The 25,292-nt window shown below is 48.1% G+C and overlaps 1 protein-coding gene across 1 annotated transcript in view; it reads right to left on the bottom strand.

Moving 5' to 3' along the window:
• Positions 1 to 25,292, bottom strand: part of ZNF839 (zinc finger protein 839) — a 30,402-nt gene extending 5,110 nt beyond the window's left edge. The window contains 7 exon segments of the mRNA XM_039462955.2: positions 922 to 1,051; positions 1,193 to 1,330; positions 4,643 to 4,792; positions 6,136 to 6,228; positions 8,806 to 9,021; positions 16,243 to 17,133; positions 24,961 to 25,292. Coding sequence (XP_039318889.1) covers positions 922 to 1,051; positions 1,193 to 1,330; positions 4,643 to 4,792; positions 6,136 to 6,228; positions 8,806 to 9,021; positions 16,243 to 17,133; positions 24,961 to 25,245 — 1,903 coding nt within the window. The 5' untranslated portion in view covers positions 25,246 to 25,292.

Raw genomic sequence — 25,292 nt, 5'->3', positions numbered from 1 at the left:
CAGGTGTAAGCCACTGTACCTGGCTTGTGGCTCTCCATTTTAACAAGGTACTCTAGAAAACCCCAAAGATGCCCAGGTGCTGTGGCTCACGCCTGTAATCCCAACACTTTGGGAGGCCAAGGCGGGTGGATCACGAGGTCAGGAGTTCAAGACCAGTCTGGCCAACATGGTGAAACCCCATCTCTACTGAAAAATACAAAAATTAGCTGGGTGTGGTGGCATATGCCTGCAGTCCCAGCTACTCAGGAGGCTGAGGCAGAAGAATCACTGAAATCCGGGAGGTGGAGGTTGCAGTGAGGCGAGATCACACCACTGCACTCTAGCCTGGGTGACAGAGTGAGACTCTGTCTCAGAAAAAGAAAAAAATGCCGGGCTCGGTGGCTCAAGCCTGTAATCCCAGCACTTTGGGAGGCTGAGGCGGGTGGATCATGAGGTCAAGAGATCGAGACCATTATGGTCAAAATGATGAAACCCCGTCTATACTAAAAAAAAAAACAAACACAAAAAATTAGCTGGGCATGGTGGTGCGTGCCTGTAATCCCAGCTACTGAAGAGGTTGAGGCAGGAGAATTGCCTGAACCCAGGAGGAGGAGGTTGCGGTGAGCCGAGATCACGCCATTGCACTCCAGTCTGGGTAATAAGAGCGAAACTCCGCCTCAAAAAAAAAAAAAAAAAAAAAGAAAGAAAGAAAAAGAAAAAAATAAAAACACAAAAAGCAACCAAAGACCTCAAGACTCACAGGGAACAAATCTGGAATGATAGAACACTGGAGGCTGGAATAAAACTTGAGAAACCAGAGGGTCCCCTTAAATCCAGCTACAGGTCACCCAACCTTAAAAGTGGCAATTCTAGGCACATCTGTGCATGCCAGCAGGGCCACCAGGCCATGGATACACCCCACAGACACCATTTTACCCTCACCGGCAGCCAAAGCACGAAAGGGCCTGGGCTTCTCCTGGCCTCCGGTGTTGGCAGCAAGAGATTCAATGGTGTCCTCGGGCACGGCTTCACTTCTGGGCCTTTTCACCGAGGCCAGTCCCTCCTCCGCAGCCTATGAAGAGAAGACCCAATCAGCTAGAATAGGAAGAAACAGAAAACCAGTACCTCCTCTTCCTGGGGTGAACTGAAGAAGCCAAACCACACCAATTCAACATGAACAGAGTCACCCAGTACCCACTTCAACCATGCCCACCTCGTGCTCCCTCTTCTTGCTGCCGGCTCCCTCTGGCTGCTCCCCATCCATCTCTCGGCTGGGCTGCTTAGGTCCAGGGTCGTCTGGGTGTATTTCTTTCTTCCTTAGGAATTCTGTGATTCCTAATGACTCAGCAACCTGAAAAGGAATGGGCCAAGAGAATAAACTTCACCCAAACAGCACACGCCCCCCAGAAGCACATTCATATGCAAGAATTAAACGACTTCATAGAATTAAATCTACAAAGTTCCTTTGTACCGTGAGGTGCGATCTCAACAATGAGAAAGATGAAGGTAAATATAATGTTAGATGGACTAGCTGATGATAAAATGGATCATTATCAAAACAAGAAGGTTCTATGTGAGCACAATTTAGAGGAGGAGACCAAAACTTTTTTTTTTTTTTTTTTTGAGACAGAGTCTCACTCTGTCACCCAGGCTGGAGTGCAGTGATGCAATCTCGGCTCACTGCAACCTCCGCCTCCAAGATTCAAGTGATTCTCCTGCCTCAGCCTCCTGAGTAGCTGGGATTACAGGTGCACACCACCACGCCTGGCTAACTTTTGTATTTTTAGTAGAAATGGGGATTCACCATGTTGGCCAGGCTGGTCTTGAACTCCTGGCCTCAAGTGATCCACCCACCTCAGCCTCCCAAAGTGTTGGGATTACAGGCATGAGCCTCCGTGCTCAGCCCAAACAGTCTTTATAAAAAATTTAAAACACTCTCTTTAATTCTGTCACAGGCTTAATAATGTTAGCTGATACCATGGTAACTTTGTTTCCCACCATCCCTCCTCTACTGAATTCTCACGGGTCTCTTCAGAAAAATGATCCTGCCTACCCCACACCCAGATCTCCCTTCCCAGATGGTAAAAAGGCATGGCTTTGGGGGCCTGAGCTGGATCCCAGCTTCTCCGCCCACGGCCTGGGTGGTCTTGGCAAGCCACCATCTCCCTGAATCTCCCTTGCCCATCTGGAAGCTGCCTGGAAGGGCTTTTGTGAAGATGAGATTTGACTCCATATGCAATGCCTATCCTATGCAAAACACCATATGGGAAGGTATTAAGAGACAGCTGTTAGCATTTATACATGGACGTTACAGAGATAACTCCACAGAGCATGAGATGGAGGTGGGCACAGCGGGAAGGGCGGCAGAACAAGGCTAAAGGAGAAGACGGGCTGTGAGGGTTAGCTGCTTAAAAAGCCAGAGTCTGGGCCGGGCGCGGTGGCTCAAGCCTGTAATCCCAGCACTTTGGGAGGCCGAGGCGGGTGGATCACAAGGTCGAGAGATCGAGACCAACCTGGTCAGCATGGTGAAACCCCGTCTCTACTAAAAATACAAAAAATTAGCTGGGCATGGTGGCGCATGCCTATAATCCCAGCTACTCAGGAGGCTGAGGCAGGAGAATTGCCTGAACCCAGGAGGCGGAGGTTGCGGTGAGCCGAGATCGTGCCATTGCACTCCAGCCTGGGTAACAAGAGTGAAACTCCGTCTCAAAAAAAAAAAAAAAAAAAAAAAAAAAAAAAAAAAAAAGCCAGAGTCTGTAGGGCATGGGTGGGTGGGTGTGTGTGTGTGTGTGTGTGTGTGTGTGTGTGTGGTCAGTTCTGCTTCAAGGCAGTACTGTTAAACTCAGAGTTTAAAAAACACACAAGTGACTGCTGTGTGTGCAGGGCATCTATATGAGGCTTAGCAGAAACCTTTTAAAATTTAAGAAAATAAGGCTGGGCACAGTGGTTCATGACTGTAATCCCAGAACTTTGGAAGGCTGAGGTGGGTGGATCACTTTAGGTCAGGAGTTTGAGACCAGCCCGGACAACATGGTGAAACCCTGTCTCCAGTAAATATACAAAAATTAGCTGGGTATAGTGGTGCACACCTGTAGTCCCAGCAACTTGGGAGGCTGAGGTGGGAGAATCACTTGAACCTGGGAGGCAGAGGTTGCAGTGAGCTGATATCGCACCATTGCACTCCAGCCTGGGCAACAGTGAGACTCCGTCTCAAAACAACAAAAAACACCCAAAAAAATCCAGTGTAGCTAAAGGCAATTTCATAACAACAATGACATTGGAATGAGAATTGTGTCAGAACAACCACCACAAACAATAATGAATAGTCCCTATATAACCCATCCCCAAAAACCCACATAAAGAAGAAAACAAGGCTGGGTGTGGTAGTTCATGCCTGTAATCCTAGCATTTTGGGAGGCCAAGAAGGGAGGATCACTTGAGCCCTGGCATTCAAGACCAGACTGGACAACATAGCCAGACCCCATCTCTAAAAAAAATTTAAAAATCAGCTGGGCATGCTGACCCATGCTTGTAGTCCCAGCTACTCAGGAGGCTTATGTGGGAGGATTGTTTGGGATCAGGAGATTGAGGCTGCAGTGAGCTGTAATTTCGTCACTGCACTCCAGCCTGGGAGACAGAGGGAAACCCCATCTCAAAACATAAAAAGAAGAAAATGATACCTGAGGTTTTAACTCTGATCATCAAGTGAGTATGAGGATTATGGTGTTTTCCATTTTAAGTTATCTTCATTTTTGAGTTTTCTAAAAGAGCATTTATTGCTTTAAAAAAATAATTGGGGGCCAGATGTGGTGGCTCACACCTGTAATCCTAGCACTTTGGGAGGCCAAGGTGAGCTCAAGTTTGAGACCAGCCTGGGCAACACAGTGAGACCCCATCTCTACTAAAATACAAAGTATTAGCTGAGGCCGGGTGCAGTGGCTCAAGCCTGTAATCCCAGCACTTTGGGAGGACGAGGCGGGTGGATCACAAGGTCAAGAGATCGAGACCATCCTGATCAACATGGTGAAACCCCGTATCTAATAAAAGAAAATACAAAAATTAACTGGGCATGGCAGAGTGCACCTGTAATCCTAACTACTTGGGAGGCAGAGGCAGAAGAATTCCTTGAATCCAGGAGGCAGAGGTTGCAATAAGCTGAGATCGCACCACTGCACTCTAGCCTGGGCGACAGAGTGAGACTCCATCTCCAAAAAAAAAAAAAAAAAAAAAATTTCACTTGATGGGAAAAAGCTAAAATGGTGTTTATTAGGAAAATGTCGTTACTAAAAACATTCTCCTTCATTCATGGAGTTTTTTATTTTTTGAGACAGAGTCTCACCGTGTCACCCTGGCTGGACTGCAATGGTGCAATCTCAGCTCACTGCAACCTCCACCTCCTAGGTTCCAATGATTCTTGTGCCTCCGCCCCCAGAATAACTGGGATTAGAGGCATGTGCCACCATGCCCAGCTAATTTTGTATGTTTAGTAGAGACTAGGTTTTGTCACGTTAACCAAGCTGGTCTCGAACTCCTGATATCTAGTGATCCACCTGCCTCAATCTCCCAAAGTGCTGGGATTACGAGCGTAAGCCACTGCACCTGGCCCTTCTTTCTTTTGGCTAACTCTATGAGCAAAACTCTTTCTGCCATGGAAGACTGTTACCTTATTATCATTTATTTCCAGGGTCTCCTGAGAACACAGACCGGAACTACTGAGGTAATCTCCGCACATTTGCTTAACCATTTGATGCAACTCTTCAAATTCCTTATAGACAGCTGGGAAAAAAGGCTTTGCTAGATGATTTTTTTCAACCTTCATGAAGATAAAGATAAAAAAAAAGTTTAAACCCGAGGTACTGATATAGAAAATACAGAAGAAAATCTCAACAAAGTTTCGGTTCCTTAACCCCTCAGCAGCTACTCTGGTGTGCACTTCCTTTGGTCCCCAGTGAGCACCTACCATGTGCCCCGCATGGTGCAGGGAAGCCAGAATGGGCAGGAAGGAGCAGGCCAAGGAACAAACAAGTCTTGGGTGGAGGCCACGGAGGGCAGGGGTGAGCTCCCAGGACAGGGCAGGAAGGAAGGGCAGAGAGGCCCTGAGCCCCAGCTGGGCTGTAAGCTCTGGAGGGAGTGCGGGGCACAGGCAGCCTGGGCGGCAGCCTCAGAGTGGGCTCAGGGAAGAGAGCCTGGGCAGAAGAGGCCAGTTGGAGCGAGCTGGGGCCAGGAGAGCCCAGGCTGGCCATTATTTGTGGCTGCCACTTCCATTCCTCCTGTACCAAGTTAAAACAGTCAAGTGAGTGGACGGGCACCTGGCCGAGACATGCAGCTACCCAGGCACCGGCCCCCACACCAGGCACTGTGCATGACCAGCAGGTTCACTTCAGCTGTTCTGGAAAAGGCAAATGATTCCAAATGGCCTGGCACTTTCTAAAATAACTATTAGCTTAGCAAGGTGGCTCATACCTATAATCCCGCCCCCTTGGGAGGAGGATTACTTGAGGTCAGGAGTTTGAGACCAACCTAGGCAACAAAGCTAGACCCCATCTCTACAAAACAATTCTTTTTTAAATAAATTAAAAATTAGCCATTTGTGGCAAGGCGCAGTGGCTCATGCCTGTAATCCCAGCACTTTGGGAGGCCAAGGTGGACAGATCATGAGGTCAGGAGTTTAAGACCAGCCTGGCCAATATGATGAAACCTCGTCTCTACTAAAAATACAAAAATTCACTGGGCGTGGCAGTGCACACCTGTAGTCCCAGCTACTTGGGAGGCTGAGGCAGGAGAATCACTTGAATCCAGGAGGTAGAGGTTGCAGTGAGCCAAGATCACGCCACTACACTCCAGCCTAGGTGACACAGCACACTCCTTCTCAAAAAAAAAAAAAAAAAAAATTAGCCAGGTGTGATGGTCCAAGCCTGTAGTCCCAGCTACTTGGGAGGCTGAGGTGGATGGATTGCTTGAACCCAGCAGTTTGAGGCTGCAGTGAGCTATGATGGCACCACTACACTCCAGCCAGGGTGACAGAGCAAGACCCTGTCTCAAAAATAAAATCAAACAACCATGCAGGTTATTGAAAGAGAATAAGTAAATAATAACATTATTTCTAAATAACTTTTAATCACCCCTCTATCATTTAGAAACACTAAGAGGACTCACCTTCATCAGAAGAAACTCATACACGGTCACAACCTGAGCCATCCGAGGTAGAGCCAATTCCACCAGATCTTCCCGGTCACACTGCTGGAGAAACTACCAAGGGAAGGTGTTCCATGCCTTTGAATGCCCCGCAAGAATTTCCCAATAGCCAACAAGTTGGTGCAATACACAACATAAAAAAACACAAAGTTCTCCAAAAATTTCAGTGACCAAGTAACTCTAAACATTCTACTTTATTAACTCTCTCACTCGTTGGCTCCTTAGTGAAGTGCATGAGCTAATTCTGGGTACCCCACAACACTGTCCTGGGTACAGGCCCCGGAATAAGCACACAGTGATGAGGGCAGGTGTGTCCTGCCCTCCAGGACTCACCCAGGCTGTGCCACATGGTCAGGTGAGGGACCAGCATAGCTAGAGGCGGTGCCTGGAGACAGGCAAGCCAGAAGGGCTAAAGGGCAACCCAGGCCCAGGCTGAGAGGGGCCGAAGGGTTTGGATTCCCTTCTCCAGGCAGCTGTGGAGGGAGGTTTTAGGAAGGTGCCTCAGGTGGTGGTGCAGAGGATGGGGTGGGGCTGGAAGTCCGGCAAGCAGTCAGGACTACCCGCAAAGTACAAGCAAGAGAAGATGAGGGCTCAGGTAAGAACAGGGATTGTGGGTGGCAGGGGAGGGAGGGAGATGCGGGCAGGGCACAGCCCTCCAGGGTTAGCGATCACAGGACATGGGGAGGGTAAGTGAAGGAGAACATCAAGAATGCCTCTGGGTTCCCAGCTTGAGCCTGGGTAGGTACAGCGGGCCCTGACAATGCAGGGGTGGACAGGAAGCCAGCTTGTGGGCTCTGCTCAGACATGGAAGGCTTCATAGGACAGCCAGGTAGAGACATTTCAATGAAGAGATCTGAGACACCAGAGAGAGGTCTGAACGGGAAGCATGGGAGTTCTGCAGAGGGAAGAAGGCCTAGGAAAGCAGGAGGACAGTGAGATCCTCAGGGAAGCAATAAAGTGCGGGGGAATCTGAGGAAGTCCTAGAAACAGGAAGTCTTCTGAGGTCCAGGGAGATCACAAGATCAGTGCTTAGAAGGCCAGGCACAGTGGCTCATGCCTGTAATCCCTGCAATTTGGTAGGCCAAGGCAGAAGGATCGCTTCAGGCTAGTTGAGACCAGCCTGGACAACATAATGAGACCCTTTCTCTTAAAAATTAACTGGGTGTGGTGGTGTGTGCCCATGGGCCAAGTTACTCGGGAGGCTGACACAGGAAGATCACTTGAGCCTGGGATGTGAAGGCTGCATGAATCATGATTGAGCCACTGCACTCCTTGGTGACAGAACAAAACCCTCTCTCAAAAAAAAAGATTGGCATTTAGGGAGAGAGCAAGAGATTGAGTAGGAGCTGCAAAGGGCTGGAAGGGCTTCAGACAAGGGCCACAGATGCTCATTAAACAAGCAGAAAAGCTAAAGAAAAGTGTTTAATTAGGACTTTCAAAAACCCTTTGAGGCTGGGCATGGTGGCTCACTCCTGTAATCCCAGCACTTCGGGAGGCCATGGTGGGCAGATTACCTGAGGTCAGGAGGTCGAGACCAGCCTGACCACCATGGAGAAACCCCATCTCTACTAAAAATGCAAAATTAGCAGGGTGTGGTGGTGCATGCCTGTCATCCCAGCTACTCAGGAGGCTGAGGCAGGAGAATTGCTTGAACCCGGAATCAGGCTGCAGTGAGCCAACATCATGCCATTGCACTCCAGCCTGGGCAACAAGAGCGAAATTCTGTCTCAAAAAAAAAATCCTTTGAAAGAAATGACCAGCTGACTTTCAACTCCACAGGAAGTGGGGGAAGGTGGGAATACAGGGTATTACCTTGCCATGACCTGACCTGAATTCTGGAGGAGCTTAATAACAACAAACAGGGAAACACCTCAAATTTCTGCTTCCCACTCAGGTTCAAAGGACAGTTTTGTCAGGTGACTGGTCTGACTGTCATCTTTCTCCCTGGAGAGCAGGGCTCTGTCTATCTTGTGTACACTGTCCCCTCCATCCCTAGTACAGGGACTGATACTTGATGGACACCCAGTAAATGTGTAAATTAATGTCCATTTCTGGAGAAATTATCATCTGTGAGTCAAGAATGGTCCTGAAACCATTTCCATTATTTTCTAAACTGCTCCCATACAAACACAGGTTATAATCATTCCAAAATTTATCAAGGCCAGCAGCTTTTGGAGCTACACTGAAGGCCACATAGTCCCTTTAAATAGGTGAGAGGATGAATGAGTTCAGAAACTACTGTCCTTGGCTTTATCACACAATACAATGACATTTCAGGTGAACTGTTTAGGTGATCTGGGTATTTTACCTTTTTTTTTTTTTTTTTTGAGATGGAGTCTCGCTCTGTCACCAGGCTGGAGTGCAGTGGCGTGATCTCAGTTCACTGCAACCTCCACCTCCAGGGTTCAAGCGATGCTCCTGCCTCAGCCTCTCGAGTAGCTGGGACTACAGGCACCTACCACCGTGCCCACCTAATTTTTGTATTTTTAGTAGGGATGGAGTTTCACTATGTTGGCCAGGCTGTTCTCGATCTCTGGGTATTTGACTTGTAAATTCAGAAACTAATAGTGAATTACCACATACCATGCTAAAGACACAGGTTTCAAGCACAGGGTTGTAAGAATGAGGTACCTCCTTGAGCCTGGCTTTGCTTGGCGACGCCCTCTGCTCTCCAGCTGCAGCAGGGCCACCATGTGGCTGAGTGGCTCTTCTCTGAAGGAGTACAGCTGTGTGGGACTCTGCAGGGGTCTCTGAGCATGAGCGACTTCTAGGTCCTTGGTATCTCTCTGATCCCAAAAGAGCTCCATTTTCTGGTTCAGATGACAATGTCTCTTCAACGTCTGCAGACTGACCATTCCAGACAGTGTTGCCAAAATAAAATAAAACAAGCATGATTTATATACCCCATAGAAACCTTTCAGTGGCCACAAGCAATGGCTCATGCCTGTAATCCCAGCACTTTCCTTTCAGTGGCCACAAGCAATGGCTCATGCCTGTAATCCCAGCACTTTGGGAGGCTAAGGCGGGTTGATCACCTGAGGTCGGGAGTTTGAGGCCAACCTGACCAACATGGTGAAACTTCCATCTCTACTAAAAATACAAAAAATTAGCTGAGTGTGGTAGCCTGTGCCTGTAGTCCTGGCTACTTGGGAGGCCGAGGCAGGAGAATCACTTGAACCCAGGAGGTGGAGGTTGCAGTGAGCCAAGACGGCGCGACTGCACTCCAGCCTGGGTGACAAAGTCAAACTCTGTCTCAAAACAACAACAATAACAAAAAACAAACAAAAACCCACCTTTTTATTTAAATTTTAGATTCTGGGATACATGTGCAGGTTTGTTACAGAGCATACTATATAATCTGAGTTTTTCAACCCTTGCTGTCCTCCCTCCTTCCCTGCCATAAAAGCCTTAAAGCAGAAAAATGTCAAGTCAAAAGCAATGAACTCGCTAAATTATTTCTTCTTCACCTCATCAAGCCATATCAACTACAATCAACACATCTTAAATGTTCCCAACAAAGCACCCCTTTTGGACACAGGATCAATATTAGCTAGGCAGGCTAGCTGTGGTGGCTCACACCTGTGGGAAGCCAAGGCAGGAGGATCACTTGAGCCCAAGAGTCGGAGACCAGCCTGGGCAACATAGTGAGACTCCATCTCTACCAAAAAAAAAAAAAAAAAAAAAAAAAAAAAATTAAGTTAAAAAAAAAATTGGCCAGGCACAGTGGCTCATGCCTGTAATCCCAGCACTTCAGGAGGCCAAGGCAAGAGGATTGCTTGAGCCCAGAACTTTGAGAGCAGCCTCTACAACATTGTAAAACCCTATTTCTACAAACATACCAAAATTAGCCAGGTCTGGTGGTGTGCTCTACAATCCCAACTACTTGGGAGGCTGAAGTGGGAGGACTGCTTGAGCACAGGAGGTTGAGGCTGCAGTGAGCCATGATTGCACCACTGTACTCCAGCCTGGGCAACAGAGCAAGACCTGTCGCACACGCACATGCACACGCACAAATTAGCCAGGCATGGTGGTGCTTGAGAGGCTGGATCACTTGAGCCCCAGAGATCGAAGCAGCAGTGAGCCATGACTGCACCACTGCAAGAGAATAGGACCCTGTCTCAAAAATAAAAATAAAAATAAAAATACGCCGGGCGCGGTGGCTCAAGCCTGTAATCCCAGCACTTTGGGAGGCCGAGGCGGGTGGATCACGAGGTCAAGAGATCGAGACCATCCTGGTCAACATGGTGAAACCCCGTCTCTACTAAAAATACAAAACATTAGCTGGGCATGGTGGCACGTGCCTGTAATCCCAGCTTCTCAGGAGGCTGAGGCAGGAGAATTACCTGAACCCAGGAGGCGGAGGTTGCGGTGAGCCGAGATCGCGCTATTGCACTCCAGCCTGGGTAACAAGAGCGAAACTCCGTCTCAAAATAAATAAATAAATAAATAAATAAAAAATAAAAATAAAAATAAAAATAAATATATATTAGCTAGCCTGTAAGTCCGGGGTAGCAAACTAACCCTGGGATATTGACCAACATGAAACAAAAGACTTCTCTGATGTGAGTGTCACCTTAAAACATGACCTGAATTTTGTTCCTAATTCATTACTTATCCAAGACCTTTTAAGCTGTTTAATTATTTTACTGGATATACTTTAAATACCATAGATTTCATCCTTTGAAAGTATATAATTCAGTGGATATAATATATTCACAAAAGCATGTAGCCATCACCACTATCTAATTCCAGAGTGGTTTCATCACCTCAGAAAGAAACTGCACCCACGCCTTCTGGCTCTCTGAGCAGCACCGTGGCGGTCAGCAAGAGCAAGCACCTTACGAGAGGCGACAGAAAGGGGACCAAGAAGAAGGTGGCTGATCCATTTTCTAAGAAAGATTGGTATGATGTGAAAGCACCCGCTATGTTCAATATAAGAAATATTAGAAAGACACTAGTCACCAGGACCCAAGGAACTGAAATTGCATGTGATGGCCTCAAGGGTCGAGTGTTTGAAGTGAATCTTGCTGATTTGCAGAATGATGAAGTTGCATTAGGAAATTCAAGCTGATTACTGAAGACGTTCAGGGCAAAAACTGCCTGACGAACTTCAGGGCAAAAACTGCCTGACGAACTTCCATGGCATGGATCTTACCCATGAAAAATCTGTTCCATGGCCAAAAGATGGCAGACAATGACTGAAGCTCATGCTGATGTCAATACTAGCGATGGTTACTTGCTTCGTCTGTTCTGTGTTGCTCTTACTAAAAAATGCAACAATTAGATACGGAAGACCTCTTAGGCTCAGCACCAACAGGTCCGCCAAACTGGAAGAAGATGATGGAAATCATGACCCGAGAGATGCAGACATGAGTTGAAAGAAGTGGTCAGTAACTGATCCAGGCAGCATCGGAAAAGACATAGAAAAGCCTTGCCAATCCATTTACCCTCTCCATGATGTCTTCGTTAGAAAAGCAAAATGCTGCAGAAGCTCAAGTTTGAACTGGGAAAACTCATGGAGCTTCATGGTGAAGGCAGTGGTTCTGGAAAAGCCACTGGGGACGAGACACTGCTAAAGTTGAAGGAGCTGATGGATATGAACCACCAGTCCAAGAATCTGTCTAAAGTTCAGCCTTATAATAGTGGCAAATAAAAAGCCTTATTTGTGATCGTAAAAAAAACAAAAAACAAAACTACACCCATTCGAGGTCACTCCTCCTCCCTCCCCCACAGGCCCCACAGCCACCAGTCTACTTTCTGTCTCCATGGATCTGCATGGGTTTTGAAGAGACTCCCAGATCTGACACCGTCCTCATTCCCTGACAGTTCCTTCCTCTGAAAATAGGAATTATAAAATAGAAAACTAAAATAAAGGTTGAGCCCGTTGGCTCATGCCTGCAATCCCAGCACTCTGGGAATCCAAGGTGGGTGGATCACCTGAGGTCAGGAGTTTGAGACCAGCCTGGTCAACATGGTGAAATCCCATCTCTACTAAAATTACAAAAATGAGCCGGGTGTGGTGCTGCACACCTGTAATTCCAGCTGCTCAGAAGGCTGAGGCAGAAGAATCACTTGAACCCAGGAGGTTTGTGAGCTGCAATCGCACCACACCACTACACTCCAGCCAGGGCAACAGAGAGAAACTCTGTCTCAAAAAATAAAAAAAGAGAGAGAGAGAGAATTATAACAGAATATTAAATACTATAAACTACTGTCTAGCTGGGCGCGGTGGCTCAAGCCTGTAATCCCAGCACTTTGGGAGGCCGAGGCGGGTGGATCACAAGGTCAAGAGATCGAGACCATCCTGGTCAACATGGTGAAACCCCGTCTCTACTAAAAATACAAAAAATTAGCTGGGCATGGTGGTGCGTGCCTGTAATCCCAGCTACTCAGGAGGCTGAGGCAGGAGAATTGCTTGAACCCAGGAGGCGGAGGTTGCGGTGAGCCGAGATCGCGCCATTGCACTCCAGCCTGGGTAACAAGAGTGAAACTCCGTCTCAAAAAAAAAAAAAAAAAAAACTACTGTTTATAGTATTTAAACAGTAAATAATGTTAGTGCACACCTGTAATTCCAGCTACTAGAAAGTCTGAGGCAGGAGAATTACTTGAACCAAGGGGGTAGAGGTTGCAGTGAGCCAAGATCATGCCACTGCACTCCAGCCTTGGCAACAGAGTGAGACTCTGTCACACACACACACACACACACACACACACACACAAAACCATTAGGCTGGGCATGGTGGCTCACCCCTGTAACCCCAGCACTTTGGGAGGCCGAGACAGGTGGATCACCTGAGGTCGGGAGTTTGAGAGCAGCCTGACCAACATAGAGAAACCCTGTCTCTATTAAAAATACAAAATTAGCCAGGCATGATGGTGCATGTCTGTAATCCCAGCTATTCAAGAGGCTAAGGCAGGAGAAATGCTTGAACCCAGGAGGAGGTTGCAGTGAGCCAAGATCGTGCCATTGTACTCCAGCCTGGCAACAAGAGCGAAACTCCATCTCAAAAAAAAAAAAAAAAAAAAAAAAAAATTAGCCAGGTGTAGAGGCAGGCACCTGTGGTCCCAGCTACTTGGGAGGCTGAGGTAAGAGAACAGCTTGAACTTGGGAGGCAGAGGTTGCAGGGAGCTGAGATCATGCCACTGCACTCCAGCGTGGGAAACAGCAGGCAAGAGAAAGTCAGACTCTGTCTTAAAAAAATCAGGCTGGGCGTGGTGGCTCATGCCTGTAATCCCAGCACTTTGAGAGGCCAAGGTGGGCAGATCATGAGGTCAAGAGATCGAGACCATCCTGGTCAACATGGTGAAACCCCGTCTCTACTAAAAATACAAAAAACTAGCTGGGCATGGTGGCACGTGCCTGTAGTCCCAGCTACTCAGGAGGCTGAGGCAGGAGAACTGCTTGAACCAAGGAGGCAGAGGTTGCGGTGAGCCAAGATCGCGCCACTGCACTCCAGCCTGGTGCCTGGCGGCAAATCAAGACTCTGTCTCAAAACAAACAAACAAAAAAAAAACAAGAAGAAGAAAGAAAGAAAGAAAAGAAAGGTAAATGAAATTTTAAGAAATGAATAAATGAAATCAGCAATGCAGTAGCATACAAAGTAAATACACAGGACAGGTGTGATGGCTCATGCCTGTAATCCTAGCACTTTGGGAGGCTGAGGTAGGCAGATCATTTGAGGTCAGGAATTTGAGACCAGCCTGGCCAACACGGTAAAACCTCGTCTCTGCTAAAAATATAAAAAATTAGTGGTAGTGCATGCCTGTAGTCCCAGTTACTCGGGAGACTGAGGCAGGAGAATCACTCAAACCTGAGGCGGAGGTTGCAGTGAGCTGAGACCGTGCCACTGCCCTCCAGCCTGGGCAACAGAGCCAGAGTCAAAAAAAAAAAAAAAAAAAGTAAATACACAAAAATCAGCTGCATTTCTAAACACTAACAATGAACAATATGAAAAGTAAATAAATAAAATAATTCTACTTAAAATCTAGCAATTCCACTTCTGGATCTGTACCCCCAAAAATTGAAAGCAGGGTCTCAAAGAGGTAATTGAACACCCATATTCATAGCAGCATCATTCAAAATAGGCAAAAGGCAGAAGCAACCCAAGAGTCCATGGACAGATGAATGAATAAGCAAAATGTAGTATGCACACACAATGCGTTATTACTCAGCCTACAGAGGAAGGACATTCTTATAATCACTACAGCGGGAACCCTGGGGATATTTTGCCAACTGAAATAAGCCAGTCACAGAAAGACAAATATTCTGTAACTCCACTTCTTTAAGGAAATTATAGTAGTCAAAATCATAGAAGAAAGTAGAATAGTGGCTACCAGAGCTGGGGGAAAGAGGATGGAGAGTTAGTGTTTACAGGGACAGTTTTAGTTTTTTGTTTCTTTTTCACTTGGGCCAACTTGAAGCTCGGAATTTTAGTTTTAGAAGATGAAAGTGTTCTGGAGATATGTGGTGTGGGATGTTTGCTGCACAACACTGTGAATGTATTTAATACCCCGAACCACACACTTAACTATGGTTAAGATGGTAAAAGTCGTGCCATGTGTATTTTCCTACAATTTTTTTTTTTTGAGACAGAGTTTCGCTCTTGTTGCCTAGATTGGAGTGCAATGGCACGATCTCAGCTCACTGCAACCTCTGCCTCCCAGGTTCAAGTGATTCTCTTGCCTCAGACTCTCAAGTAGCTGGGATTACAGGGGTGCAATACCTAGAGACAGAGTTTCACCATGTTGCCCAGGCTGGTCTCGAACTCCTGACCTCAGGTAATCTGCCTGCCTCAGCCTCCTAAAGTGCTGAGATTACAGGTGTGAGCCACCGCACCCAGCTCAATAAAATATTTAGGAAAAAATAATTGTTCATGTGATAATACAAACTCATAGTGACTCACACCGGCTTTATCAGGAGTTTCGGAAGTGGCAGAAGGGGGAGAGCACATGCTAAGCAGCCAGGGGCTGCTGACACTCCAGAAGCACCCCTGGGGACTCCCTTTCTCACCAACACCCTCTGTAATGGCAGCATCAGCCAAGAGTGCGCTGCCATTGGTTTTACCTCCAAACCTAAAGAACTGACACATGCGTTCCCATCAGATGTGCTCACTAAATCATGCCGACACACAGAAGACACGCATCTCCTGGTCATTTGGCAGTAGTGCAGACAACATGGGGTCTCAGATCCACTAGAATGATTCTGGTCCCGCTTAAGCCTTTGCCTGAGTTCCCATCAGACACCGTAAAGGTCAATTTAAGGATGATGAGCAGGCAGGGACAGGAGTAAGGACTGATTTGGTCTGAATCTGTGTCCCCATCAAATCTCATGTTGAAGTGTAATCCCCAGCGTTAGAGGTGGGACCTGGTGAGAGGTGAGTGCTGGATCATGGGGCAAAACCCTCATGGCTGATTTAGCACCATCCCCTTGGTACTAAACTCATGATAGTGAGTTCTCATGGTATCTAGTTGTTTAAAAGTGTGTGGTGGCCAGGCATGGTGGCTCACACCTGTAATCCCAGCATTTTGGGAGGCCGAGGCAGGCAGATCACCTGAGGTCAGGAATTCGAGATCAGCCTGGCCAACACGGTGAAACTCCATTTCTACCAAAAACACAAAAATTACCCAGGTAATTTGGTGGTGGGTGCCTGTAATCCCAGCTACTGGGGAGGTCCAGGCAGGAGAATTGCTTGAATTGGGGAGGCGGAGGTTGCAGTGAGCCAAGACAAGGCCACTACACTCCAGCCTGGGTGACAGAGGAAGGATCTGTCTCAAAAAAAATAAATTCATAAAATAAAATAAAAAAGAATATGTGGCACCTCCCCCTGGCCCCTTGTTCCTGCTGTGACCATGTGATACACCTGCTTCTACTCTGCCTTCGCGGAGACTCTGTTTCCAGAGGCCTCCCCAGAAGCCAAGCAGATGCCAGGACTATGCTTCCTATACAGTCTGTGAAACCGTAAGCCCGCTAAACCTCTTTTCTTTATAAAATACCTTGTTTCAGGTATTTCTTTATAGCAATGTGAGAACAGCCAAATACATAGACATAAACCCAGACAGAAACATTACCTGCAGGCCACTGCGTGCTGACTCTGTCACCAAGCAAGAGCGGGCCCCTCCCTCATGCAAAGCTGCTGGCGTGGACAGCCCCCGGGAGGTCAGGCTGAGTGTCCTTTCCTCGGTGCCCCCTGGGAGGGTGCTCCCATTGGCTTTCTCAGACAGCACCATCTCGGGATCCAGTGGGCCATGGCCTGGGTTAAGTTTAAAATGCCGGGCCAGTCCGCCCTTCCCTATATATGACTTTTCACAAGTTTGACACTTAAAGCCTTTGGGCCTCAGGGAGCAGCTCGGGAAGTCAAAAATCGCGTGCCTCTCCCTCTGATCTTCATCTTCTTCCACACTGAGTTCTGAATAATCATCAGAATCTGACAGATGACCATCTGCCAAATCCTCTGTTTTTATGAACTTATAATCTTTAGCTTTGTACTTGGGAGGTCGAGATATCCGTCCAGAACGTGTCTTTACTTTTAACGACTTTTTTAGTTTCTCAGTATGTTTTGTATGCAAGTTTGAAATAAATCGGTGTGCTGAACTGGATGAAACAGATGTTACTGCCAGTGGGTCAGAGGCCAACAAGGGGTTCAACATGGAGCCCTGTCCATCTGCGGCCTTGGGGGCTGGGACTTTCTTTGCAGGGACTGCCTGGAGGGCTGGCAGTGGTCCCTGTACAAATGCCTGAGCAGAAGGTTGGCGTAAGTCACTTAGGAGGCACGACTGTGGCTCAGTTCTCACAAGCGGCTGTACAATGAGCAGCTGAGGCCTGGTGACATGGAGCCCCATCAGGCAGGAACTCCCCTGGGGCAGCTGGCTTTGTCTTGCAGTTTGGGGATGGAAGGGCACCAGCCTTTCCTGACCTTTCATTTCTCCAGATGTTACCTTGACACAAATGGCTTCTAGTTGCTTACATACAGAAAGACAAGAAAGAGAAAAAAAGCATTGTGCTTATCAACATGTCTGCAACTTGGCTTTCATGATAAATCTATTATTGACACTTTTTTTTCCTTTTTTGAGATGGAGTTTCACTTTTGCTGCCCAGGATGGAGTGCAATGGTGCAATCTCAGCTCACTGCAATCTCTGCCTCCCAGGTTCAAGCAGTTCTCCTGCCTCAGCCTCCCAAGTAGCTGGGATTACAAGGGTGCATCACCACACCCAGCTAATTTTTCTATTTTTAGTAGAGATGAGATTTCTCCATGTTGATCAGGTTGGTCTCAAACTCCTGACCTCAGGTGGTCCACTCGCCTTGGCCTCCCAAAGTGCTGGGATTACAGGCATGAGCCACAGCACCTGGCCGGTCATGATTGACATTTTTTTCTAAATTACATCTTTTTTTTTTTTTAAGATGGGGTTTCTCCATGATGGCTAGGCTGGTCTTGAACTCCTGACCTCAGGTGATCCACACACCTCGGCCTCCCAAAGTGTTAGGATTACAAGTGTGAGCCACTGTGCCCGGCCTCTAAATTACATCTTACATATAAAAATTGATGTAGTAGTGAGCAGAGATCACTCCATTGCACTCCAGCCTCGGTGACAAAGGAGATTCTGTCTCAAAAAAAAAAAAAAAAAAGCTGATATAACATGTTTGTTACATAGTAAGGTGGTGTTTTTCAGACCTTTCTGACCAGAGACCACAGTGATATAGGCTGGGCTTGGTGGCTCAGGGCTATTGTAATCCCAGCACTTTGGGAGGCTGAGGAAGGCCGATCACTTGGGGTCATGAGTTCGAGATCAGCCTGGCCAAAATGATGAAACCCCATCTCTACTAAAAATATAAAAATTAGCGCCTGGCTCAGTGACTCAAGCCTGTAATCCCAGCACTTTGGGAGGCCAAGGCGGGTGGATCACGAGGTCAAGAGATCGAGACCATCCTGGTCAACATGGTGAAACCCCGTCTCTACTAAAAATACAAAAAATTAGCTGGACATGGTGGCGCGTGCCTGTAATCCCAGCTACTCAGGAGGCTGAGGTAGAAGAATTGCCTGAACCCAGGAGGCGGAGGTTGTGGTGAGCAGAGATCGCGCCATTGCACTCCAGCCTGGGTAACAAGAGCGAAACTCCGCCTCAAAAAAAAAAAAAAAAAATTAGCTGGGTGTGGTGACGCATGCCTATAATCCCAGCTACTCAGGAGGCTGAGGCAGGAGAATCGCTTGAACCCAGGAAGAGGAAGTTGCAGTGAGCTGATCCCGCCACTGCACTCCAGCTTGGGCGACAAAGCGGGACTGCATCTCAAAAAAAACAGAAACAGAAACAGAGGCCACAATGATGCACTATGACCTAGTACACGGGTATATAAATATCAACATACATAAGCAAAATAAAAAGTTGATGGAACTACTTAGCATTCCTACAGAAATGCCCGCTGATTATATCTATTCTACATCATTTTTTTTTTTAAGATTAGGGTCCCAGTCTGTCACCCAGGCTGGAGTGCAGTGGCGCAATATCAGCTCACCGCAACCTCTACCTCTGGGTTTGAGGAATTCTCCCATCTCAACCTCCCAAGGAACTGCCACCACACCCAGCTAATTCTTGTATTTTTTGGTAGAGACAGGTTTCACCATGTTGTCCAGGCTGTTCTCAAACTCCTGACGTCAAGTGAAATACCTGGACCCCCAAAGTGCTGGGATTCCAGGCGTGAGTCACCATCACTTTTTGTTGTTGTTGTTGAGATGGAGTCTTGCTCTATTGCCAGGCTGGAGCACAGTGGCTCAGTCTCAGCTCACTGCAAACTCCACCTTCTTAACAGTTTTACCCATGTGGGTGATGGAATCTGGCTCTGCCGCCCAGGCAGGGCCACTGCAGCCTCTGCCTCCCAGGTTCAAACGATTTTCCTGCCTGAGCCTCCCGAGTAGCTGGGATCACAGGCAAGTGCCACCACGACCAGCTAGAGTGAGTGAGTGAATGGAGTGTGTGTGTGTGTGTGTGTGTGTGAGTGTGTGTGTGTGTGTGTGTGTGTGTGTTAGTAGAGACGAGGTTTTACCATGTTGGCCAGGCTGGTCTTGAACTCCTGACCTCAAGTGATCCCACCTTGGCCTCCCAAAGTGCTGGGATTATAGGTGTGAGCCACTGCACTCAGCCTTACCCATGTGTTTTTGCTTGGAGTTTTCAGTACTCTAAAAGTAGATGTAATTCATAATGTGGGCCCATGTTTTTAAAAACTTTTTGGCCAGGTGTGGTGGCTCACGCCTGTAATCCCAGCACTTAGGGAGGTCAAGGTGGGCAGATCACCTGAGGTTGGGAGTTCAAGACCAGCCTGACCAACATGGAGAACTCCCATCTCTACTAAAAAATATAAATATTAGCTGGGCATGGTGGCGAGCACCTGTAATCCCAGCTACTTGGGAGGCCGAGGCAGGAGAATCACTTGAACCTAGGAGTGGGAGGTAGTGGTCAGGTGAGATCGTGCCATTGCACTCCAGCGTGGGCGAAAAAAGCAAAACTCCGTCTCAAAAAAGATCTTTTAATGAAATTCTGGAAGCCACAAAAAAGCCATGAGGAACAGTGTCACGCAGGTTCCTAATGCCCAACCTGCATGCTCGTTTCTTCCCCCGTCCTGAATGTGCTGTTTTGCATTCTTATGCTTTTTAAATATTTATAGCGTATATGCAGATATTTCTAAAAATATATAGTTCAGTTCTGAAATATTCCTTTTTTTTTTTTTTTTTTTTTTTTTTGAGATGGAGTCTGGCTCTGTCGCCAGGATGAAGTGCAGTATGCAATCTCGGCTCACTGCAAACTCTGCCTCCTGGGTTCAAGTGATTCTCCTGCCTCAGCCTCCCAAGTAGCTGGGACTACAGGCATGCACCACCATGCCCAGCTAATTTTTGTATTTTTTAGTAGAGACGGGGTTTCACCATGCTGACCAGGAAGGTCTCTATCTCTTGACCTCGTGATCCTCCTGTCTCATCCTCCCAAAGTGTTGGGATTACAGGTGTCAGCCACCACGCCCAGCCCAGTTCCAAAATATTCTTAAACTTTAAATGATTGATATCATCTCCTACAACTTGAAAGGGCTTTTGTAGGTTTTATTCCATTTTGCTTTGTGAATTTTATCCACATTAACATGTGTAGGTCTCAGGGGTTCATTCTCTCCGCAGTATGAGGATACTAATCTATTGATGGACAGGTGGGTTTCCAACCTTCTCTTCCTAGGGTCTGCTCTGAATCTTCATGGGCATACGTGTACATGTGTGAGTTTCTCCAGGGGCATGTACCTAGGCATAGGGCTGAGTGTTTTCAACAACTTTTTACAAATATATCTAACAACATTTCAAATACATGTGCTTTTTGACCCAGTAATTCCATTAAAACAAACAAACAAACAAACAAAAAAAAACGCTCAGATGGCCGCAAAGATGTTCTGTTCTATGAGGGTGAAGGCAGCACTGTCTCTAATAGCAAAACACTCACCAAAGGGGAGAACTACCTTCAACAACATCCCGCAGATATTTACTGAGCACAGGCCGCGTGCCAAAAGCACTGTTCCTGGAGTCAGTAAACAGCTTAGGGGAGAAGGTCGGGAAAGCAAAAGAAATGAAGCTCCCGTCCTCACAGAGCAGAAATAACGAGCATTTTCCTCCAGCGAGAAAATGAGGCAAATCACATCATCCAGAGCACAATTTCCCAGCCAACATTTCTCTTCTCTTTTTCTGTCACCCAGGCTGGAGTGCAATGGTGAGATCTCGGCTCGCTGCAACCTCCACCTCCCTAGTTCAAGCAATTCCCCTGCCTCAGCCTCTCAAGTAGCTGGGATTACAGGCGCATGACACCACGCCTGGCTAATTTTTTTTGTATTTTTAGTAGAGATGGGGTTTCACCATGTTGGCCATACTGGTCTCAAACTCCTGAACTGAGGCAATCCACCTGACCCTAGGCAACCCACCTAGGCCTCCCAAAGTGCTGGGATTACAGGCGTGAGCCACCGTGTCCAGCCCAACCAACATTTCAGAACATAACCCTTTGACATGGGTGGCTGGAGGATGCCCAGCAGCATCTCTGCCTCTACCCACTAGATGCCAGTAGTGATCCCAAGTCCTGACAATCAAAGATATTGCCAAGTGCCCTTTGTGGGGCAAAACTGCCCTTCGTTGAGAATCACTTATTTGAGACCACCAATTGGCCCTCTTTGGACTCAGCCTTCTGGTGTGACTCTCAAACGGTGGAACGTCCATAAAAATGTCACACAGAACAGAATAGAGATCCTCACTGAGATGAAGCTGGAGTGTGCCTCTCGTCTCTCTCGTTATACCGGTACAAATAGCAGAGGTCAGCCAACATTTTGTATGAAGAAGAGCTGGCACCACAGCCCTGGAAGCCCCCAACTCCTGGGCTACTTATAAATCAAATGACAACTAGACTGACTGTGCATATCCTTCAGGGACCACAGCTCTTTCATTTTGCTACCAGTCACAGAATATTTCTCGATGGGCCAGACACAGGAGATCACACCTGTAATCCTAGTGTTTTGGGATGCTGAGATGGGAAGACTGCTTGAGGCCAGCAGTTCAGGGTCAGCCTGGGCAAAACAGTGAGACCCTGTCTCTACAAAACATTTTTCTTCTTCTTTTTTTTTTTTTCGAGACGGAGTCTTGCTCTATAACCCAGGCTGGAGTGCAGTGGCGCAATACCAGCTCACTGCAACCTCCGTCTTCCAGGTTCAAGCACTTCTCCTGCCTCAGTCTCCTGAGTAGCTGGGAATACAGGCACCCGCCACCACGCCTGACTAATTTTTCGTATTTTTTAGTAGAGATGGGGTTCACCGTGTTAGCCAGGATGGTCTTGACCTCCTGCCCTCGTAATCTGCCCGCCTCAGCCTCCCTAGGCTAGGCTTACAGGCATGCTAGGATTACAAGCATAAGCCACCACCCCTGGCTTCAAAAAATTTTAAATTAGCCAGGCATGATGGTACATGCCTGTAGCACCAGCTACTTGGGAGGCTGAGGTGGGAGGATCATTTGAGCTTGGGAGTTTGAGATTGCAGTGAGCCAAGATCAGTCCAGCCTAGGTGAGAAAGCAAGACCCTGTCTCCACAAAACCGTAAAACAAAAACAGAATACACACACACACACACACACAAACACACACACCACCTAAACCCTATTGTTTTAGGATAACCACAGCATCAAAGCCTGACTAATAATGTACTTATCCCCTATCCTAACTGGCTTACCCTGTGGTTATTATGCTTGACACTTTGTTATATGTTTATTTCATTCAGCTCCTTTTACTAAGTATTTCCGGGTGGAATACATACACACTAGCCAAGTCCTAGCCTCACCCTTGAGATGGTGGGTGGTCTCCCCTACCATGCCTCATGGTCCCCACAGACCTGCTGAATCAGGTCTCGTGGGGTGAAGCCCCAAGATCTACCCTTTCAAAAGCTCCACTGACAATTCTGAAGGCAGATAAGGAATGCGGACAGGTGAGGCACGCAGGAAAACAATGTTATGGTACCACAGGTGCAAGGGGCAGGAACAGCCCAGAAGTGGTGGGCAGCCCAGAAGCAGTGATCTCTGAAGGGCATTTTGAAGGCTGGGAATTTTTGCCAGGTGAAAAAGGTCGTACATCCATGTGTAAATGCATGGATGCGTGAAAAGGGGCATGACAGGTTGAGTGGAACTGGAAATTTCTGTGGGGTGGGAAGAGGGAGGATGGGGAGAAACAGGAGCCTTGATCTGACCCAAGTGTGTCCACCTGCTCTGTGCTTTACACCATCCCTCAGAGCGAACCACCTGGACTTCCGCTGTGGTTGCTGAAATGCACCCTGCCACTGGCCCTCAAACCTGCCTCTCCTCTTCTGAATTTTCAACGCAGACGCACCCTTTCAAATCTAGTTCAGATACCACCTCTTCAGCAAAGCTGCTTCTGACCTCCTCAGCCAGAAACAATCTCCTTTCCCTTTTTTTCTTCTTTCTTCTTGACTTTAGATAACCAGACAACAATCTCCCTTTCTCTAAATACATTTAGTTCTTTATCACTATCTTTAGCTTTCTGGCCTTGATTAGAAGGAATCTGGGTCATGGTTTATCTCCTGTTAGTTCATAAACTGCTGAAGGACAAAGTACACGTCCGGTTTTCCTTTGTGGCCTCCATGATGCATCTGGGGCTGAAAGAGTATTAGCAGAAGGTGCTGCAAAGTTACATTACTGCAGTTAGACTTTGCATCATCTCCATTAGATTAGCTACAGAATACAATCTCATCATGCTACCTAACCTTGATAAAGTTTGCCTTTATGAAAAATACGTCATTTTTGGACTTCATTCCAAACCCAAAAAGCTGTGGCCATATTCAGTAGAGTATGCTGAGTACAGGGGCTCGGGAGAGCAGCCACACCTGACGGACCCCGGGCAAAGCCACTCAAACTCCCTGAGCTTATTTCCCACCAGCAAAATGCTGGTACAAAACATTGCGGCACACTGCCTGGCGCAGAGCAGAGGCTCTGCAGATGGCCGCCCCTGGATGGCGTCTTGGAGCCAATCTGACCCAGACCAAAGACCAAAAAGGTTGAGTTACCCAAGGTCACACCTCTGGATAGAGATAGTGTGGCATTTGGGCAGAATCATACTTGTCTTCCTAAATCTTAGCAAGACAACTCTGCAGTCTTGATGATTAACTGGATACAACCCTAGGCAACTAATATCAGTCAAAAAAAACTCACGAGTGAAGATCCCTGATTCTATTCACTAACCCATTTCTTCCAGTGGAATAAGCTCTCTCTTTTTTTTTTTTTTTTTTTTTTTTTTTTCTTAGATGGAGTCTCGCCCTGTCGCCCAGGCTGGAGTACAATGGTGCGATCTCGGCTCACTGGCTCACTGCAACTTCTGCCTCCCGGGTTCAAACGATTCTCCTGCCTCAGCCTCCCAAGTAGCTGGGATTACAGACGCCCGCCACCACACCCAGCTAATGAAAGCTCTCTTTCCGCAATTTTGGAATGAGACTAATTTTGTTTACAACCCCAGCGCTAGAATGGGATGGAATTTTACAGATGACGTGTAGGACCTCAGGCTTCAGGCGCTATGCTACACCCTCCGGACTGGGGCGACCACATCCCTAGGAAATAAACCCACTGAGAAAGGCTGTTTCGTAGTATAAGAGTGCTTTCACATACTCCAAACATTAAGTGTGCATGCGGTGCTGTGCTGGGTACTGAGGTTACAAATCAGTGCCTATCACTCAGGACAGTAAGTCCCGCAGCGAACTCGTCTATTGCGTTTAATTTTCTTCCAAGCCTGGGCCTCGGCACCTTGCACCTGAAAAGCTAAGCTGGTGCCTTTTAATTCACTCCGGTTTCAGCTCCAGTGTCTGGCCTACGGGACCTCCCACTCTAAAGCAGCCCCGTCACTCCCAGAACCTGCCTTCTGTTCATTCCTCAAGTGTGTTCAAGGCGTCACTTCTCGCACACAGTGGGGAGTGGCGGGAACACCGTCTCTGAGTGCTCCACAAGGCCTGTACGAAGAGCTGGGCAGGACGCACAGGCCCCCGGCAGGGCTGCGGAGGCAGAGAGGCACGAGGGCGTCCCAGGCACAGGGCCCAGCGTGAGCAACGGCTCCTCGAGGGAGGCTCTTGGGGCGAAAATGCCAGGGTGGTGACAGGCGGGGGCCGAACGCCGCCCCTGAGAAGCTCAGCCTACAGACGCCCTGAGTCTTGACCCGGGCGAAGCGGCTAGCCCCGCCGCGGGGCCTCGGCCTCCTCCAGGCCTGTTTCCCTACGTCCCTTCCCGGCGCCTCACCTGGGGCGGCAGCAGGCGCGGCGGGCGCTGGGGCTCGGCGCCCGGGCCCCGCGGCGGGGCAGCCTGCTGGGCCGCGTCCCGCAGCCGCCGCGCCACTTCCTGAAGCAGGAAGGGGGGCGGCGGCGGCGGCTGCGCCTTCGTCACTCGCTCCAGGACCCGCCGCAGCTGCTCGGGGTCCAGCGGGGCCACACGTGCGACGCTGCCGCTCTGGCCCGGAGGAGCCGGGCCGCCGCCGCCGCCGCCATCCTCGCTGCCGCCCCCAGCCTCCGGCTCCGCATCCGCCATGGCGGCCGAGGCGGGGACTCGAACCCGGTTCTCTGAGCGACGGCGGC

The sequence above is a fragment of the Saimiri boliviensis genome, chromosome 2, assembly GCF_048565385.1.
Source record: "Saimiri boliviensis isolate mSaiBol1 chromosome 2, mSaiBol1.pri, whole genome shotgun sequence".
NCBI classification, from domain to species: domain Eukaryota; kingdom Metazoa; phylum Chordata; class Mammalia; order Primates; family Cebidae; genus Saimiri; species Saimiri boliviensis.
Note: the sequence above shows the minus strand (reverse complement) of the source record. Positions and strands in the feature narration are given on the sequence as shown.